At 31.0% G+C, this 22,309-nt stretch overlaps 2 protein-coding genes across 2 annotated transcripts; one reads left to right on the top strand and one right to left on the bottom strand.

Moving 5' to 3' along the window:
* The first annotated feature begins 607 nt into the window (after positions 1-607).
* LOC112684262 (THO complex subunit 4-like) lies at positions 608-4,076 on the top strand. Its single transcript, XM_025555690.1, has 5 exons — positions 608-933; positions 2,676-2,816; positions 3,507-3,654; positions 3,721-3,825; positions 3,916-4,076. The coding sequence occupies exons 1-5, from the start codon at positions 709-711 to the stop codon at positions 4,074-4,076; spliced, it is 780 nt and encodes a 259-aa protein (XP_025411475.1). The 5' UTR covers positions 608-708.
* Positions 4,077-12,100: 8,024 nt separating this feature from the next.
* On the bottom strand, positions 12,101-12,742 carry LOC112683971. The gene has a single exon (XM_025555255.1). It carries the CDS (start codon positions 12,740-12,742, stop codon positions 12,101-12,103), a length of 642 nt encoding a protein of 213 aa, XP_025411040.1.
* Positions 12,743-22,309: the final 9,567 nt, after the last annotated feature.

Genomic DNA, 22,309 nt, shown 5'->3' with positions numbered 1-22,309 from the left:
TGATTTCTTACTACTCACAAACATGTAAGGCTCTAAAATTATTGCTTATACTAAACCCATTAAAAATTGACCATTTGCAATCACAATAAATAACATACAAGTTTTTGTATTTAATTAGTACGAATAACTTAAATGTATTAAAAAATAGAGATGTCGTGTGCATTTTTTTTGTACATAAACGATGATGACTAAAAATAAATATGTAAAATATAATCTATAGAACGTTATATATTATTTTATCCATGAAACCGAAAAAAAAACATAATTGGATAATCAACATAATAGTTGGTGGTATTGAATGGGTTAAAATATAATGATAATTGATGAATATCGCGAGACATAAACTATAACATAATAGATAAATACAATAATGTACAATCTAAAATCTTTTTATCTTTGGAAATTTTCCTTTTGTTAATGATTTGCTACCAGCATGATTTTTTTGCTAATGGGCCATCACGTATCGGATGTTTGTTTATTTCACTCCTACTCGTCGTTTAATGTATCTATAGAGACCGTAGTGTAATGCGATCATAATACATTTAATTTGTTTTTTGTGTATCGGCAATTTTTTTGTTTAACGCTCTCTTAACGGTGTCTCGTACATTTTCGTTTCTGAATCAGCTCGTATTATCCATATCCTACATATTCAAACGTTGTACGATCTGTTTGTGAATTTGTGATTTGGTATTTTATAACTGTTCAAAAATGGACGTGAGTTTGGATGAATTGATCGAGAACAAAAAGTTGTCATACCGCGGAGGACATCGTGGAGGCGGAGGACAAGGTGACTCCAAAGGTTTCAGTGGCGGTAAACGTGGAGGCGGAACATCGAATTTCCGATCAAATGGCGCTAGTGGAAGCGGTGGTGGTCCTATGCGCAACGGCAGATACATAGCTAGTAGTTCTAATGGATTTACTCCTTATTCAAAGGTAAAAAACACGTCAATGAACCGACGACCATTATTTTGTGAAATCCTTGTAATTTAAATTTGGCTTTGTCGAATTTGGTTTTTTAGTATTACGGATTATCAGTTGTATACAATTATTTTTATTGCAGTAACTAGTGTTTGAACCCCATCCTTAATAATTACTTGTTTGCTATTTGAATCTTTATCAAAATACGTCCTAACTTTGATCAGACCCTAATGTAGGATTTATATTTTTAGATTAATACTTTTTTATAGATTATCTAATCATAACCCTTGGAAGATAGTTATTAAGGTACGGTTTACAAGCTCTAGCTGGTTGCAACAATTGGCCACTGCATATTATCTGGTTTTCAACGTGTTATGCAAAACACAGCATTGCAGCGGAAAGTTTAATTTAGTTTATATAGTTTATTTAACTATATTTATATAAACATAAATAATTAAAATTAATAACTAAATACTTAATACTACTAACTAATACTAAACTAAGACTACTAAGATGGAAAAAATTATCATTAATTATAAAAATATTATTCAACTGTTATTGGAATAATAGGAAAAAGATGAATTACAAAATAATCTTTTAATAGAAATTCAGTTAATAAAACTATGAAAAAGAAGATTATTTCGAAGTGTTAATTTATGGATATTTAAATCATAATAAATAAAAAATGTAGATTTAATTTAGCTAGTTTTTCCATTTAAATTATGATCAATTTTCATGTATTTACATTGAAATTGTAAAACTAAAAAAAAAATAAAAATTTGAGCACAGTGCAACTATTCCTAGACCAGTGTAATTAACAGTCATGATAACTATTGTTCACAAATACACGTCAATCACATTTGAAACTATGTTAGGGTACTTATTTAAGTAACAGTCAATAGTACGATTGTTGCAGTCGGTCGTAGCTCGGAAACCTTACATTTACACAATCCCCATGTAACTATACAAATTATTATTCATTTTTATATTTATAGAATATTTATACTTATATATGTATATTGATACAATATATATATATATATATTGATTACAAATGATTTGTTAAAATTGATGATTATCTATTCACCAAGTTTTATAACAATGTCGGTGAAATTTCAAAATAATATTGGATTTTTGGAGAAATTTTTATAAGAAAAAGGTTCTACATTAATAACTAGTTAAGTAATTAAAAATATTATAGATAGTCATGAATGTCTATTCTTTTAGGTTGATAACTATTATATATTACCACACTTGTAATTAGTAGATTATCTGTGTATATATATTTTTTTTAATATATTGTTTTTTTATTTAGTATTGAATCATAATAAAATTGGGTAACTAATTTATAAGTTATGCAGTTTATAACAAGGAGCTTGTTTTAAAATGTTATATTATTTTATAAAAATGTTTTGTAAAATTAATGAATTAAAAAAAATTGCCTCTAAAACAATGGTAAATTTATACTTATGACTATTACTTTTTTATCCTTAAATTGATCAAGACTAATGTATTTACTGATTTCATTGTTAGGACCAACAATAAACTATATTTTAAGTATGTTCATGAATGTGAAACACATGTATTGTACGTAATTTTTTGTTATATTACTATTTAAACGTTGTTATTAATACACTATGTTATTAAATTAATGAATAGGTTCAGTAGTACTTAATTTTATATAGATACCATATATACATATATATGAATTTTATATAATAAAAAACTATATAATGCTTAATTTTTATTTTATTTAGGCCGATGTAAATTCATCATGGACCCATGTTATGTATGAAGATCCTAAAGGACAGCAAATTAGAGGTGGTCTTTCAACTACTAATATTCATAAAATTGTTGTATCAAACTTGGACTTTGGGGTTACATCTACAGATATACAGGTTTGAATAAAATTTTTAGGGATTTTTAAATAAATGTCTTTTTATACTATTAAAACTTATTAATGTCTATTTTACTTTATTGTTGATAATTTTAGATCTAACGCAAACATTTACTTATATTAATATTTATGTTAAGGTATAGTCAATTATAATATATCTTAGTTCTATAAATTTATTGGGCAATAAATATCACTATAAAAAGTCAATGAAATTACCAAACAAAGTTTATTTTAATCAAATACATTATAAATATTCATATTACTAGAGTTTTTTTGTGAACAAGATGTTTTAAGAAGAAAAGAAGAGTTTTTATTATTGAATGATTTCTATATTAATTGTTAATAAATTATAAGTATATTTTATAAAAAATTGATATATTATTTTTTCAATTCATCAAAATATAAATAAAACTATTTTATATTGATAGGTTAAAATAGAAGTTGATAGATTTCCTAAAATGTATTTTACTGAAAAAAACTAGGTTTCATATTATTATCAATGTGAAGTTCTTCTCAATAACTTATGACTTTAAAAAAGTACCTAATCTATCTAATTGTATTTTCTTTGATAAATTTATGGATTTAAGAATATTTTAACTTTTGTCTTGTGAATTAATGTTTTGTGTTGGCTTGGAAGTTATACTTTGATTAATTTGTGTTATATATTAGTTTTAATACTTTTTTTTTACAGGTGCTATTCAATAATTTTGGTCCATTAAAAACTGCAGCAGTTCATTATGATAGATCTAGTAGATCTTTGGGAACAGCTGATGTTGTATTTGGCAGTAAAAATGCAGCATTAAAAGTAGTACGTCAATATAACAATGTACCGCTTGATGGTATGTATTTCATTTATTTTGTAATTTTATAATTTTATTGTTAATTAATTTTATTGATTATTTAAGGTCGTCCTATGAAAATTGAACTTATAGCTGATTTTTCAACTGTTGCTAACCTTGCTACTCGTCTCAGTAGACCAGCACCATTCCCTGTACGAGGTATTCGTGGTGGTATGTTCCTATTTTGTACTATGGAATATATTTATTTATATATTTTAAATTAAATTATAATAGTTATAATTCAAATTCTTCTCTTTATAGGAGTAAGAAGTAACCGAGGAAAACGTGAAAATATCCGTGGTCATTCCAGAGGACGTAGCGGTAGAGGTGGCAGAAATAGCGAAAAGAAAATGCCAAACAAAGATGAATTAGATGCACAGCTTGATAGATATATCAGATTTAACAAAAAGAAGAATAATTGATTTCATGTTTATACTTTTGACTTTTTTCTAATATTTTTAAGCAAACTAATGTTGGACAGTTCAAATAGTGTTACTAAGTTATTTGTCAGATGACTTAATAATTTCTTGATAGGTTGATAGTAATTTTGACCTGTTGATCTCCATATTTGGTCTTTAAATATATATTATGTGATTTTGTACTGCATTATGATTTTTATTATATTTTTATATTCATTCCCAGACATTTTTGTTTATTTTTTAAACTCAAATTATATACTATAATAACGATTTAATGTGTTAATGAAATTAAGAAGTACTATGCTTCAAAAGAGATTAAACAGCTTTCAACTACAGAGCAATAAATAGTAATAAATTAAAATTCTAAAGACATTAGTGATATTAAAAACTAGACTGAACGCAGAACTGTTTTATAATCAATTATAATTATTTATCAAATTTATTTTGTTTATTCATCTAAGTATTCACTTAATCACGTTTTTTATTATTTACCCTATTTAAATATACAACTCAATCCATTTCAAGTGTTGTGTATTTAATTTTTCTTTTCGAAATTTATTTTAAATATTAATTTTCAAGACAGTTATAACAATGATGAAATGGCTATTCAGTAATTTTTTTAGGAAAAAAAATTAAAATTTTAAATTAAACAGTTAGGTATTTAGATATTTGTGTGTATATTTTTACCTGAATTTTGAACGCTTAAATTTATTTTCAGTGGTGTTGGGGGTAAGCAGTGGCACCTTTTTGCACACTCTGTAAAATAGATCTGCGCACGCTTATGCCCTTTCGAATTTCCATCGGGCACGTGAGTATGGGAAACAAGTCGATCCGAAGAACTCCAATGTAATCGGATGGAACCTGTTTTGAACACGAACAAATGGCAACGCCATTTTTGGTCGTGATATTTCTGAACGATTCAAATTCGTTTTCGGATTTCTAATGTTAAAACGATTATCATTGTGTCGTCAATAAGAAGTTACATTGTGATTGTTGTTCACGCGCACCGTTGAAGCTTTTATAAAAACTTTTCGTGTAATAACGTCGCGAGTCAACGATTTATTACATAGTTATTCAATTAAATGTCGAAGTATGACGTTATCGCAACGTTTAGGAACCATAATAATTAATTTCAGAATAAAAATGTGCGCTCATCGTATTTTCATTAAACCTCGCTTTTGTCGAGTCACTGATAGTATTATTTCTCAAAAAGTATTTTTTTGCATTCATCGTCTTGAATCAACTACGCAGGGGGAAAAACATCATTACAATAATATTATTCCGATAATTTCTGCAGATATTTTTATTTATTAATATTTAGACAGCCCCGAGTATTTTTTAATAAAATGTCGAATTGAAAATAAAGTTTACATTTTTTTCATAATACAACTTTAACGGAGTATACCTTTTATAAAAGAAAATACATTGTATTTTTATCTCTTGATAATACGATTTCGGAACGGCGTGAAATCGAAACAAAAATACTGCGCAAATTTATAATATTTTGTTTTTAAAACGAAACATTCAACGGCTAAGTGTTCGTTTTAATTCTTTCGACAAAGTACGATCACGTAATGTAATAACGCATTAGAGTTGTACAGTAGTTATTCGACGAACAAGTACGTTCAAAAATAGCCGTGAAAATGATCTTAAACTAGACTACCTAGAAATATATAAGTTCTTACAAAGTATCTATTGAAAAATATTTCCTAGTATTTATATTCGTAAAAAGTTTTTAAAATTTTGAAATTGTGCAATACAAGTTATTGAAAATGTCAACAATATTGTTCACTGCATTGCTAAACAATATTATAGTGTTAAAAAAATTAAAAAATGTATTTATCGTAATTTCACTTAAAGCATATACCACGTACTTGACTAATATTATAACAATAGGTACTATTTTTCGGTAAAAAGCAATGTATGAAAAACACACAAATAGATGTTTAAAACTGTTGACTTTTTTTCATTGGACGTGTACGCGTGTAGTTCATTATATGAATATATCATAATGGACATTCACGTCGTATTCATCTTATTTTCTAGTGCATGTTTTTTATTTTTCCAAGCTCGCTCACATGGGGGTTGTATGAGAGTGCCATGGCTCTCACTACGTTTTTTAGTTAACATTATATTTTTTTTACGTATATTACTCATATATACCTATTCTGTAATAAATGTCGTCCAATCATTCAATGGTGAATTAGATCAAAATGATTTATTTTTTTTCACAACAATTATAAGGAAGTATTTGTCTTTTGGCCTTTGATTCCCTTTCCTCTTAAGTTGAATTTTTTTAAATTTTACAAAGATAATTATTTTTGTTACATAATAATAGTATCAAATTATGATTTTACCATTTTGACCGAACGAAAGCGCGTTTATATCGTGACTATCTACTTGTCACAGACGAAATCTCCGTCGGACCAACAAAAGCGTTCCGTTTTCATAGATTTCCGTTATAAGCCATGTCCATCCGTTTTAAATAATGGTTTTACTACAATATATAATTCAGCTTGTTCGTTCATACAATTGCAATGTGTCCGACCGAGGACAGTAAACATTATGTATATATAATACTATTATTATATTTTTAAAAATATTTTCAACAGCAGCCTATGAAAAAGAAACAAAAAAAATTTAAATGGAGGCCGGTGCTTCTACTATACGTTTTATAATCATTCCGTTATGTTGTGAGAAAGGGGAAGGGAAGTGAGAAGAGGAATATTATTACATAATATTAATAAAACGTTAATTGAATATTCCAACCACCGTTATTCTTATTAAGCTTAAATGTGTGCATATAATTACCAGTTGGCATGGACACTGGCGTATTATTTATTAAGACAATTTTTTTCAGTTATTGTGTGAACAAATTATTTTTATTATTTTTAACACTCAGTTAGAAATCGAATAGATAGCAAATAATAAATTTGGTTTCAATACTACATCATTATACATTGTTAACCTTTTATGGATTTATGCACAATACAACAATACGCCCGCGTCTGTATACGTATATGTTATGAACTCCAGAACAAAAGTACAAGAAGACGATGTTGTGACTTCCGAGGTTCGTTGTGACCTCCAAAATGCGAAGGTCATGAGAAATTCATTTGTTTTAAAGATTTTTGACTGTTCAAATTATACATATATTTTGCTTTGAAAAAAGCACGGATTTCTATATAATATCCATGATAAAATAACGCAGAGTAAACTTATTTCAGATTTTTGAGCGTGCACAAATAATTAAACAGGATTAACGACTTAATGTATTGCAAGTGATCTTATATGTGACGTGGGCATTATAAGGGATAAGGGCAATTATTTAGGGAGTCAAATTTTTCTTTTGACGTGCAACATAAACCTTTCCTCAGAACAAAAGATAAAGGATGTCTACTGGTCCAGAGTGCTTCAACCTTATAGTTACGCAACTGATAGCACTGCATTGAGCAACTAATTTAGCGTGTGATGCTATTGTTCTGAATTTCAAGATTCAAGAAAATTGAACAAGATATTGTGATATTTAGTAAAAAAATGTTGACTTTTATCAAAACTTTTTTGGTACTCGAATGGAATCGAACATTGGTCTAAAATAGAAAACTCAAATCTGATTTTTAATTTTTAATAAATTATTTTTCATTGAAATGAAAATCAATAATACAATAATGTTAGTGTCAATACTACAATTATATTTTTTTTTAAAGAAACCCTTCGGAAAGGAATCCCACAATTTATCCTAAAATAAACGGGCCTATTTTAAAATAAAAAAAGTTATAATTCTAATTATCATTCTTTATGATAAGTAAAATATCATTATTACATTGTTACTTTTATTAAACTTTCTTATATACATAGAATAATAAGCCTTAATATATACAAATATTACAAATTAATATTTTAAATTCAATTTTTTTATTTATTTTTATTAGAAAAATAATACAAATATTTAATCACTGCTACACGATAAATAAAAAATAAAAAGATTAAATTGTATAAAAGAAAAAATAAAATGAAAAAAAATTGATCCTTAATTGAGTGTACGCAACAAATTAAGTACGTATTATTGTAAGATTGAAATCAACAAAATAAAATTCTAGTTTTACTCAAATAAATGTGTACTTATTACACATTAAAAGGGTTCTTATACTAAATTTCAAAACCCGAAATATGATTATTAACCAAAAGGATTTTAGAAACCGCATTCATAATACATTTCACATTCCGGATTTTCAAATTGTTCTCATCACTAATTACTATCAGTTGCCTAATGCGTATCATATACCTGTCCAATCAAAATCATTTCATTTCAAATCAATTAGAATAGTATCCGATTATCGTTTTTTTCATTTTCTAAACATTATTATAATATTAAATATTCCTCACACGAGTAATATTTGCATAATTTGTATTTGAATATGTATACATAATTTTAACAACGTAAAACTATGTTTTTTCTGCCGCAGAAAAACTGTAAACCTAAATCAAAAATATTAATATCCTAAAATAATATATTTAACATCAGATATTCATATTTCAAGTTTTCATATTTTCCATATATGGAAACTTTAACAGAACTATATTGCTACACTCACATTAATATTTATTGTCACATTTTTCCCGTATTCGATTCGTACGTGCGCTACATTTCTCAAGGATTATTATTATTATTAATATAACATATTATAATAATATTTTCCCTCTTCCTATCTCTCACTCTACCACTCCACACCTCTGCTGTAATACCAAACGATTGATATTCGTATGTAATCCAATATCCCGATCGTTCCATATGCATCTCAACCGACCGGAAAGAGTATACAATATTTTAAGCAAACAAATATAAACAGCCATCATCAACAACAGACGAGCATATTGCGGTCCCATATGAGGCAACTAAATACTTAGCCCGCAAGCTCGTTATAAATATGTTCTGCAAGTTAATTCCTTTAAAACCATTAAAGTGCACACGCGTTCACGTCCTGAATATACAATTTAAATATACGTCCGTAAATTATGTTTCACGATTATTTTAATACTCAGACCACGGTAATATACAATGTGGTTCGTGTTATACTTATATTATACTGTCTTAGGGTGTTTGAAATAATTTAATACGTATAATTGTCGTATTAACTGCAGTTTCTTTATCACTGTACACAGTGACGCAGTCAGGATTTTTAAACGGGAGGGATAAACACTTTTTTGGGAAGGTTAAGTTAGAGAGCACGTGAGAATTCACCCCCTCTCCTACCTCCCACCAAATTTATAAATGTATTTCCAACATTTTAAAATAGTTTTAATAATATTTATTAAAATATTAATAATAATAATTATAAGGTATCGGTGGTCAGCTGTGGTACCATCACCACGACATTATATGGTATAAAATTTATAGTGATTATAAAAATTGTGTGTTGGACGAAATTTGCGTCAACCTTCATGGTAACCACCAAAAATGTGTGACAATCACTATAGAATTAACACGCTTATGTACCAAAAACAAACATCCGTTATTCGTTAACATTTAGTTAGTACCAACGTTTTAAAATACCAAATAGTATATGTGTATGTACTGTACTAGTACAGTCCATACACATAAACATGACCCACGAGGAGATGGGGACAATTGCTCTCTTAGGTTTCCCCCTTGGCTACGCCCTGGTAGTACACTGCTGTAGTAGCGCAATGCTTGAAAATTTTAATACAAAAAATAAAAATAATGTGATCTTAGCGTGCGAAGGTGATGAATGCGTGTCGGAGGATAGGTAGCGTTATACATGGTGTTTTATCAATAGATATTTTTTGAATTTTATTTTGTTATGATTTATCATAACAAGTCCTAACGTCAGAAAATATTGCGCATGGATATTCCTTTCGGTGAAAATTAAAAGATTAATTTAAAGATGAAATCGCACGGAAATAATAAGTACCGATTTCTGGAGTTACGCGTTTAATTTATGTACATACTACGCATATCATATGAGGCATGTTTATTACGTGTATCGAATATAATTATTTACACGTTTTTAAAGTGATTTTAAAATAAAGTGTTGTTCAACGGACGTGCATCCAGAACCGTTTACGTACTAAGCCTCCCCTTGGCCATCCGTCCTCGTTCGAAAGAACCGCGGTGTATCGGCGATCGTTTGGAAATCAACACGCGCAGTGAGTTGTCCGTAAAGCCAAACTGAATAAATTTAATTACTCGCGGCATAACATCGACCGACAATTAGTTTTCTTCGTATGCCGCAGTTAGTACGTATTCTACACGTGTGTGCTTATCTGGCGCGCGCTCGGTTAATTTAACGTCGTTACAGGGGTCGTACCTCGGGGCGATATTTCACCACGTGCAGGTACACAACGTGCGCGTGTATTATAATATTCTACATTTTTAAATTCAAGTGCGATAGAACCACGGTACGGTTATAGTCGTCCGGTCGAAGGGGGTGGGGAGGAGAGTAGAAATTGTGAAGAACCGCGTCGTAAAATCGAGCGGAAAAAGGAAAAAAACGGGGGTGAAAAAAAAAATGACCGTTCCAAAAAGATAAATGAACCTCGGGTGAAATGTCAAGAGTTCAGTAGTGCCTCACGTGTGCGATAATAGTGCGATCGCTCGGCATAAAGGTCAATACGACGTTGTATGCCCTTCGGCGTGCGGTGTACAAACATAAATATTTTTTATGTTTGTTTGAATCGTGTTATTAGTGTATTATTGCTGCAAGCGGGCACCGCGGCGAAACGGGAGCCGTCTTCGTCCCATCGCGTCAAATGCGTTGCTCGCGGATCGGTCGCACGTTTCGCGACACTGTGAAAGCGAACAATTTGATAATAAAATCGACTTCGATCGGTGCATCGTTTATCATTACTATTATCGTTGTTATTGTAATAATACCGCACGTGCGTGCGATGCTTTTTTGATGTAGTGCTTGCTCGTAAGCGTACACAAACGAAAGCCGTGACTAGTAGTTTAATTTTAAGAGGATATAATTGAAAAAATTATGTACCGATGTGTACACTATGAGCGCTAACCTTTGTCCAACAACATGTCGGCCCTTCAAAAAAAAAAAAAAAAAATTCGTTAAACGGAAATACAAAATGTACAAGCGAATAAAATAATAAAAATATGTAGTTCCAGCTGCTTTACACGACCTCATCTCGAAGTTTTTTTTAACTACTTTAGATTAGCGTGAACACTATATCAAAATAAAAAAAAAAATTAAAAATAATTAGTGCTTTAATTAAGTAATTAAATGCATATACATTCAAATGTTATTTATTTTTATTTATTTATACCATACTAATTATTTGCATTTACTTTAAATCAACGTACTGTTGAAAAAAAAAATAAAATATTTCCTAGGTAATCAAATAGTGAAAAAATGTATACATTCAGCTCAGGGCCCAAAACTGTTTCAACCTTTAAAAAATATGACTTCCGAAAACCTATTTCTTAGTCCCCCAATACGTGTATAGTATAAAGTAATAGGTACATTCCCTATATATTTCAAATAAATCGGTATAGTAGTAATGGCTTTACACAGATCAGTGAGTGAGTTATATTGGAATTATATAATATAGTATAATAATAACGTAGAACACTATTGATAATAACACTATTGTACAGTTTTATACGGGCTTTTTAGCTACTGGTATAAAACTATAACTTAGAACTGTACAATAGTACAGTTATAAACAATAAATAATGCTTGTAGGCTAGACATATTGTAGTTCACGATGAACAGTGTCGAAAACATCTATTGCGTTTCTGAAACTTTTTAGCCATAATTTTCCGAAATAAAAATACATATTACCTATATATAGTGGCGTATTTTCAATTTTTTTTTTTGGGGGGGGGGGGGTCCACAGTTTATACATAATTAATAAAAACTATATATTATATTTATTTATTTATTAAATACGGGCTACGCCCAAAGTACAGTAATTGGATTTAGTATAGTAGTAGTCTAATAGTATATATAATATATATAGAATCAGTAAAAGTGAAACAGAATTAGGTGGGTAAATTACGAGTATAATAAAATAGAAGAGTGGTTATTAGCTAGACGCATTAGTCTGTCTATTGGGTTATTTTGACTGTAATTAGTAGATCGCTTAGGAATAGAAACCGGAGCAGTAGAACGGGTAGGACGAGGAAGGACGCAAAAGTTTATAAGGGAGAGGAGTGATGGAGCATCAGAAATACCACCGATAAGATTTTGAAGGAACTTAAAGTTGCTATTTAATCTTCTATCAGCCAGAGTTAGTAGGTTAAGTTCATGGAGAACTGGAGAATAATCGTGTAAGGAGTGGGGAATACCTAGTACATAACCGGCGTAGAATAGAAAACGCCTTTGTACTCGTTCAATGGTCGCGGAGTCTGAGGCCGTGTGGGGGTCCCATAAGACAGATCCGTACTCAAGCTGAGACTGTATTAGAGAGCAATAAAGGGCTTTAATAGAAGAGGTGAGGTTAAAGTCGGATGATATCAGTTTTATAAATCCCAGGGTTTTATAAGCCTTACAGCTTATTGATTGAATGTAAGAAGGGTAGTTGAGGTCATATGACAAGAAAATATACAGGTCTTTTTTGTGGCTAACTGATGGTATAGGTATATTGTTTATTAAGTAGGCGTGGTTAATTGAAGAACGACGGCGAATGAATGACATTGATTGGCATTTACCGACATTAAAAAACAAGCCAATAGATTCAAACCATTTCACTAGGGAATTAAGCTCATCTTGGAGTAAACGACAGTCAGAGACGTTGGTTATTCGACGGTAGATTTTTAAGTCATTCGCGAACGCGAGAATATTACAAGATGGAATTATTTCTTTAATACCGTTGATAAATAGTGCAAATAGAAGAGGAGAAAGGTGTCCACCATGGGGAACCCCATATAGGGATAGGTGAGACTATAGATTTATAACCATTGATTTTAACCAATTGAAATCTTCCGAGTAGGTAGGATCTGAACCATGATAACAATGGATCTCCAAACCCAGATTTGCGGAGTACTCGGAGAAGGATGTTGTGGTCAACTCTGTCAAAGGCTTTAATGAAGTCCATAAATATAACATCAACTTGGCATTTGTTTTCAAAAGCTTCAATGATGAAGTTATTTAAGACCAACAAATTCATTACAGATGATCGGTCTGGTCTAAAGCCATATTGCTCGTCAATGAGAATAAGGATATTATTAAGAACAAGTTTCTCAAATAGTTTGGTAATATGGCTTAGAATCAGGGTTGGACTAGCTTTATAGCTCGGCCCGGGCAAAATAATTTCGAACGGCCTCAATGGAACTTTATAAGTAGGTAGGCACCTGATCAAATTATTGTTTAACTGAAAATGTATCTTGGTAACTCAAAAAACAATATTCACACAAGTACATTTGAATATTTTCATATTTAATGTTATACCTTAAATAAATATAGTTTACGCATAATATATCTTATCTATAATATTGATATAATGACCTACCTATTAAGATAAATATTACACCATAAAAAATGATTTGACTTAAATATGTTCATACATTTAATTTTAATTCAGTTAGAACAGTGGGGTCGGCAACTAATGTCTTTTATGCGGCCTACAGTAAATTTCAAAACTAGCAAATGTCATTGAATATCATATACATTTTTTATATTATCTGGCTCTAGAATCATTTTTAATTTGTGAATGTGATCCAAAGGTCCATTAAGGTTGGAAACTAGTAACAGACTTATTATTGACTGAACGTCAAAACTATTAAAATGTTTTTGAATAAAAGTTTTAAATAAAATAAATCTTACAAAAATTATTATTATCGAAAAACAATTTCGTTATCGCATGAAAATGTCTACCCATACCATGGTCTTAGAAAATTAATCTTCTAAGACCATAACCCATACCAATATTTTATTTTAATAAAATGTTGTTTGAACAAACGCGAACAATATTTCGTATGATTAACATATTGTACACATCTTTTGTACTCAAATTTCCTACAATTTTTCTATTTATAAATATTCTGATGAATTCATTGTTATCAATTGGCCTATCGCGACATTAAAAATGTTAAATTTTCAAACTCCGAGTTACCTAATCCTGTGTTACCGCATCCATTAGTAATGTCATGTTACAAGACGATATTTTTTATTTTATTTTACGAATAGAAGATTGACGTATTAAATTAAAAACAAAAAAATCTAAGTAATTTTATTCAACCAAAATTACAGCAGCCCACCGGGGCATGCCCCGGTGCCCCGGTGGCCTAGTCCAACCCTGCTTAGAATAGATATGAGTCGATAGTTCTTGACGTCAGTTTTATCACCTGATTTTAGAATAGGAGTGATAGAACTTAACTTCCAAATGGACGGGAATAAATCTTCATTTAATAAACGGTTGAAAATAAGCCAAAGAGGTATAGAGAAAAAAGATTTGAGATTGAAAAGGAAAGTTCCTGTTAGACCATCTGGACCAATAGATTCTATATTTTTTAACTTATCGAAACCTAATTCGACATCGGCAATGCTTATAACACATTTGTTAGATAGGTCATAACTTAGATGAGGCAGTTTGATGTATAGCTATTAGAGAGAGTAGGGGAGTAAACTGAGTTGAAGAACTCAGAGAACAGATTGGTGATTCTAGGGGTTGTATGGCTGGAGATATTATCGAAATGGATGATGTTGGGGATGTAATTATCAGACTTTGCTGTACTAACAAACTTTCAGAAAGAACAAGGGTTATTTTTAGAATAACTTCAGTGTGAGCAATATATTCATTATAGCATTTCTTAGATTCAGATTTATATTGGGTCTTGAAGGTTGGAAAACTGGGTATAATAGTGTGGGTTACTGGTTGATTTGAAAAGGGCGTGCGCTTGCCTTTTTGCCAGGATAGTAAATTTAAGGTTTTTAGAAAACCAGGTTGGGAATTTAAACTTCATATATTTTAATACTGGGACAAAGTGCATAATGCAGTGATGGAGGGCATCATATTGGGTATTTGTGGCAAAATCAACGTCTAGTTGACTCAATGTCTCGATCCAATTAAACTTTTGTAGGTATTTTAAAATCTCTACGTAATTGGCTTTGGAGAAATTATAATAATTATGAGAAGCATTAATAGGAGGCATTTCCATAAATTGTGGGAAAACTATGTCCAACGCTGGGTGGAATGGGTCACACGGAATTGCAGTGATAGAAGATTTATCAATAAGGATTGTATTATTATTAGAGAAAACTAGATATAGTAGCTTACCTAAATAGTTGGATAAGTGGTTTAGTTGAAAAAAGTTGAAGAATGCAAATGACTCAGGAATACAGTGGTATAATAATATATATATTGTAATAGTTACGTCCTTATGCAGTTTTTGGAGGAAGTTGAACTAAATATATAATGTAATAATCGTATAGTCTTATGTAATATTATATATATATATATACCTATATATTGTATTTAGCACTATATATTATAAAGTATTGTTATAAAATAAATTTCAGTCGTCTCGATTTTTCGTCAACTCCTGTATCACTTCATCAAAAGTAATTTCAACATCCCTGTGAATGTTTAACATAGCCAATTCTACAAATATGTAAGAATTTTAGTTTATTTTTTATTTTTTGGAGAGGTTCTGGGGGGAGTCCAGTCACCAGTCCAGTCATCTCGTCAACTTGAAACTTTTTTTTTTTTAAACAAATATTATACTGTTACTTGCTAACGGTTCATCGCGAAGAGTCCTGAGAATCATGTTAAGCATAGAGGTTCAACTGCTCATATGATAAAAATAATATAAAAATAATGGAGCAACTGGAAATTTCGTAGTTAATTTTTTACGCTAAGGAATGATTTGAAAAAAAAAATAAAACATTAAATCTGACAAACGGATTATGTAAAATGTTTTGTATGGCGGCTTATGGTAGTTTTTGCACGTACATCAACGGAATTATTATTTTGCATGAAAATACGAAAAAAAAAATCGTTTCCATCGAAACCCGGAGTAAGTTATCCGGTTCTCGACCGGAACCTTTCAACGACTCTCGTCGTCTTTACCCGCACCCCTCATAATTTGGTGCGGGTACCACGAAGATCCACGTTCTACGCATCACCAAGAGCCGTTAACAGTACACAATTGAATTAATTGATTTTCACGCTCATCCGGAACGCGCGGGTACGTTCGCGGGAGTTGAAAAAAAAAACAATCGCAAGGGCAGGAGAATAAGAAGAAAAACCGTGGGTATCATAGCTACGTCCTGTTTACGTATACGCACTGTAGTTGTTATGGTGGGCTGATGTACACGTATAAGGTTTGGATGCGCGTATTATTCACATTCGTGTTCTTATACTATACCTAGTGACGGGGTCGTGACTATATTTGCGCAGCGGTATCCTTACACTATAGCCACGTTATGTGACCTTTAATTCCATCGCGAAAAACTCGATCGTTCGACTCGAATCGGGAACATTAGTCTTTCTCTCTCTCTCTCTCTCTCTTTCTCTTACACACATACTTTCTTTCTCTCTTTTTCTCTCCCTTCCTTCCTCTTTCTACTTTTCACCCGACGTAAGTTTCTCGATTTTCCCGAGCGTGATGACGTACCCACGCCCACACACACACACATGTAAATGTTATTCGCGAGTGCCACTTGACACATTATGCATCGCACCGTAGTATATATTTGACATGATCGTGCGTACGACGCACGGCCTGCTGTCGCTCTCGTTCGATTACCCGAAACAGGGAAATTACGGAACAAAGGGAAAAAAAAACCATTTATTATATTATTTATAACAAGTTGTTATTATTACAGTTGGCGTTATTATTTTCTCAGCCGACGGTGCGGAAACGACGAGCGACACCCTGCTGTTACCTCTTTTTCCCGGGTAGAACGTTGGATTATTAAAATGTTATTAAAAAAAAGAAACTTAGTCGTCACGTGAGGTGACGTATTAAAAAAAAAAAAAAAAACCATAGGAAATTAAAAAAATGTATTTTTCGCGTCACCACGGCTACTACCTATATGTATTAAAAAATAATTATTCATACATATAGTGTTCATCCGCATCCAATAGTAATGTATCGTTTATGTGGTGTACTAGACGTATACAATTTTCGTAACTTATAAAGAATGTCTATGAAAGGATCGAATTCAAACCGCCATCGAAATATATAACTCACCGCTTGAGCTCAATTATTTTATTGCAAAATTGTTTTTTTATTGTTTTTATTTAAATTACCATGGGAATACCAAGAAAGCGTTTAAAAACACTATTATTCCATTTTATTTTATGGGGTAAGTATAATAATGTGTAGTGCAAATGAAGGTGATAAATAAGCCCGTGTCCGAAGCACTTCCTTTCTAATATACGATTTATCATTTATAAGGTACCTATTTTAATTGTTTTTATTTATTTTTTTTTGCCGCAATTCTAGAACCCAGACAAATTACGAATTCACGTTTAATCATCTATTATTTTTATGTTGTCCAATGATATTAATAATTCGATGCCATATCGATATCTCGGATATTTTCTTAATGCTATCGATGTGGGTATAAAAAAAAAAAATAGTCAAAAATATCGTGATTTCGGAACTATATAATATATAAAGTAGCGGATTCAATAGGAAAAATAGGACATTTGTTTTCTGGGCCCTTACTTGAAAATACCTCCAGCCCCAGTCCTCAGTCCTCATTTGTTTTCATTTCAACAACAGTTTTCAATTATTATTCAAATACAATAAAATCATTTTTAAAATTTGTGAAGTTTAAGATTGTAACACAACACGTAATAATTGGAATAACAATAAGTGGTTAGTTGGCATAATACTGTGTAGTATTATTAACAGTGTTCGTAAGTTACATGCATTTGCATGTTTTTATGCTACATTGGAAAACATGCAAAGTGAGATACAAATTAGTTTCATAACAATAGTAATACAATTCTAAAGTTAAATAGATCATGGTTTTGCATGTTTTGTTTGTATTGGCATATCTGGCTTATAGTTGATTTTATTGAGTTAGTAGCATATATTATTTTATGTAAATTCAGCATAATCGTTTTTTGTGGAAGTTAAAAAAAAAATAGATCCAAATATGCTTGAATTTATTCTTATTTACTTTCCCGAACATATTTACAAAATCTCAGTATTTTATGAGTATTTTTATTTTTGTATGAAATTGGGTTTTATAAATTAAAAGCAGTACCAATGAAACCATGTTATTATGCACCATTACCACATTAATTCTATTGACGCATGCATTGCAATCTATCAATTTACTTTTGTCGCAACGTGTGTTCATTAATTGTAATTTTAATAAAATATAATGGAAGAAATAAAAATTTAACTTTTAAAAATAGTAATGGTTAATTATTATTACTATTTAAAAAAATGCTTATACATTTTTTTTCGTGTATAGTTTAAGATTTTTTATGCTTAAAGATTGCATATAAATGTATATTTTGAATTTTTTTGTGTGGATTTGAATGTATATTTATCAAATGTTAGTGCATGCTTATTTATGTGATTTTTAGTGCATAAACTTACGAGCCCTGATTATTAAGTACCTACATAACGATGTTTCCCCATATTTAGTCAACTATACACGCCGATATCAATACTATTTAAATATTTTTATTGATATTGTTTTGTGAATAATTAATCACATTATTGTAACATTCCGTGCCGTTCCGCAGTGTTGACATGTTAAATTTTTATAATTTTTTAAAACCCGTTAATTTTCATTACAGCCAAATTTTTTAGTGTTTATTTTTTTCGCAATTTATTGTAAGCATTCCAGAATTCCATTTAGAACACATCGATTCAACTTAATATTTTAACAGCAAAAGTGGACTGATTAAAATCAAAAGTTAAGAATGTATTTATTGTAAGAATATTTATTTAATTTTGACTTTTTAAAGGACTTAATATAAGTGTTAAGTTACTATACATTAAATGGTTGAAGTTAAAAATGTTCATGTTTAGAACTTAGACGAAGTCTCCTTATCGGTTGGTTTTTACCAATTTTGTTTCTCGTACGATTATCGATAATTGAACTATAAGTGTTCGGTTGGATCAGATGAGGGCTTACACGCCGAGTAGTTCGCTGCGAACGTGCTCGACGATGCGCCGATTAATACAATAATAATAATCAATCGTACCGAATGAAATTGAGACTGGTAGTTCAAATAATCAGATTTACCCTCCGAACCCCTTCCAATTTCCCACCCATTCAAATACCAAAACATTAATTTAAATTTTTTAAGGATAATTTTTATTTTTTTTTAACATTCCAATTTTCTTGGCAGTTCAATTGAACTACCTAGAGTACCTGTTCGTTCGGTGCCACTGATAATAATAATAATTACATAATCGCTTGACGCAGTTATCGCGCGAAACAAGAACGTATACATGGACGCATTTTAGGAATTGATTACACGTGAGATAAACATTTTAAATTTTTTTAATGTGGAACATTTTATAACGAATTACGCGTTGCTGTGAATATTGAATTGGGGTTTTTTTCAGGTGTATACTTAGTGAAAAATCAAACACAAGCGTAACTTTCAAAACACAGACAGGTGTTAAGAAAAAACTACACAAAAGTCGATTCTAAGTCGATCCGGAATTAAATAAAAAAAGAAACCACACATTATTATGATTTAAATATTACCAAAAATTTTACTTGTACATTTCGAGCCTAAATTGAAGAAAAAATGTGAGTCGCCCTCCCTCCCCCTCCATGAAAGTGAGTCTAAATACGCCCCTGAACGTATACATATATTTAAAAACGGCGTTGTATAAATCAAAAACCAGCGACACTATTGTGCGTTGTAGTAATAACGGTGCTGCGTTCGAAAACATGTGAAACATTTTAAATCGTTTACGTCGTTCCAATAATACACCAGTGTGCGTAATCGCTGCGCTCCCGACGAAACGGCCTTCCACCGCGTGTATATAAAGTGTTCGCCGTGCGTACACGTACTATTATTTTATTATTACGCGACGCGCGTTTCGATTTCAGGTGCGAATCATTAGAAACATATATTTCACGTCATCCGAGCACACGCGCATTGATGTTACTATTATATTTACATGCATTTCGAAAAGAAGGATTCATGCGTGCCCGTCGTCCTTTATTTCTTCTATTCTTTCTATTTATGCATTATACACAAGCGTCATACTTCGGTTTTCTAATGGATACATCGATTATTGTTGGCGGCCCACCGTCCCCGAATGTTTTTTATAGCTTTTCGGAGTTATTTCCTTTCCTCTGTAGATTTTTATATTTATTATTATTATTATTTTTTTTTTATCGAAAGGTCGCCATCTATAAACGGTTATTATTCGAGTACGTGGACCAACGAAAATGAAATGTCCTTCATAAATAGTCATGGGTGCAATGAAAATAATAATAATAATAATAAAAGGGTATAGGTATAAATAAAAAAGGTATAAATGTGAGTTAGATTTCTCAAGTTCTTTTACGGATCTACTGAAAAATATTCATAACATAAAATTAACTATCATGAATATATTTATAGGTAGTATAAGTGTATTTAAATTACACTTAGTAGCGAAAAATAAAGTAATCTTTGTATTATCGGCTATTTTCGTGTACAGTTTTATAAAAGAAAATAACATTTTTATGATATTTGAAAACTATTTAAAAAAATGTTTTCTTATATTTGGTTGATATTCATATTAAAAAATAATTAACGATAAAGAAAATTAACGTGTCACTTAACTTTAAATAATAGAATCGTGTTTTAGCTGTGACTGTCGTTCCCTTCAAACCCTAACCCTTCAAAATTGTATTTGGTGTTTTGATTTTTTAGATATCACGATAACAATATAAATATAACAGTATATTCGATTAGTTTTTGTCACGAAACAAAATAATTTAATTATATCATTTTAAATAAAACGATCCACGGGTAAATATTTCAGACTTTTTTAAATTAATATAACGCAATATGGCTCTGTGGGTGAATAATTTATTAATAAAAGTTTTTTATTTGATAAATATTAATGAACTAATTAAAGTCCATTGTTAAATGACCTTTAAAAGAATAAATATTTGTATTAATTAATGCAGAATCCATCCGTCTAATGTATTTTTTTAATTGAACAATATATGACGTTTAAAACATTTTTTACTGTTCATACGCTGAATAACTGATCAATTACACATCGAATTATACAATCTATATATATATATATTAAATACATTACGTGATTCATTTTTCGTAGGTAGGAGAAAACAAATAGATTGTTCGATCACCGTTGAAACATAAATTATTGTAATGACTCTAGAAAAGAATTTTTTCGGGGAAAACGTAACCACGCGTAGACCAGTAGAGTTACAACAATAACACTATTCCGAGTTTTGCGCGTATATTTACAGTAATTAAAAGTAAAAATAAAAATAAAATGCCCCCGTCTGTCATGATCCACACGGTCGACCATTAGGATTCACTCCGCAGACTAGGGACTTGTGTACGACGGATTCGATACGCTGCTAGTAGCCATCAACCGATGGTATTCCAACCCGATGTGGATTCCACGTGGGCACATAAATAAATGCACAGAAACGCGAACGACTGCGGTCAATGTGACGTACGCATACGTCCGCGGCGGTATGTTTGCCGGGGGCGCGCTGGAGAAACAAACGAATTTCCCGTCCGAGCTTGAGTGATTACGTTGTGTAACACGTGCCGGTGCGATATTCATTAGAGCAGGTATTCGAGCAGCGATGATAAATGCATTTCGATGTTCAAAGCGGTGGAAAAACGCAACGAAAAAATGCCGAGGACTCGTGGATTCAAAAACATTACACGCCCTAACGCGTGTACAGTTCGAAACACAACCGTGCGGGGATCGCTGTATGCTTTTTAGCGAATTCGATGTCATCCGATGTAATGTATCACAAAATTAATTCTGAAATTCGCGAAATGTGACGTTCGTGTCAAATAGTTTGACAATACGCGCGGTCCAAAAACATTAACCTGATCGGTTTATATCGGTGAATAAATACTATATTGTCTTGCATAGCAAACGATGAAACGCATTTTACGAGTCCAATAATTATAATGTAAGCTTTCGCGAAATTTCACATCGACACGTTTGTAACGGTAAGCCAATGGCAGACGGTAAGTTCACACGCGAAGTAAGGGATATAAACCAGTGGCGTGCTCACGGGGGGGGGGGATTAGAGTGTCATATAACCCCCCTTTGGATTTTTTTG

This window comes from Sipha flava, unplaced genomic scaffold (genome assembly GCF_003268045.1).
Source record: "Sipha flava isolate LNK unplaced genomic scaffold, YSA_version1 104_pilon_pilon, whole genome shotgun sequence".
NCBI classification, from domain to species: Eukaryota; Metazoa; Arthropoda; class Insecta; order Hemiptera; family Aphididae; genus Sipha; species Sipha flava.
Note: the sequence above shows the minus strand (reverse complement) of the source record. Positions and strands in the feature narration are given on the sequence as shown.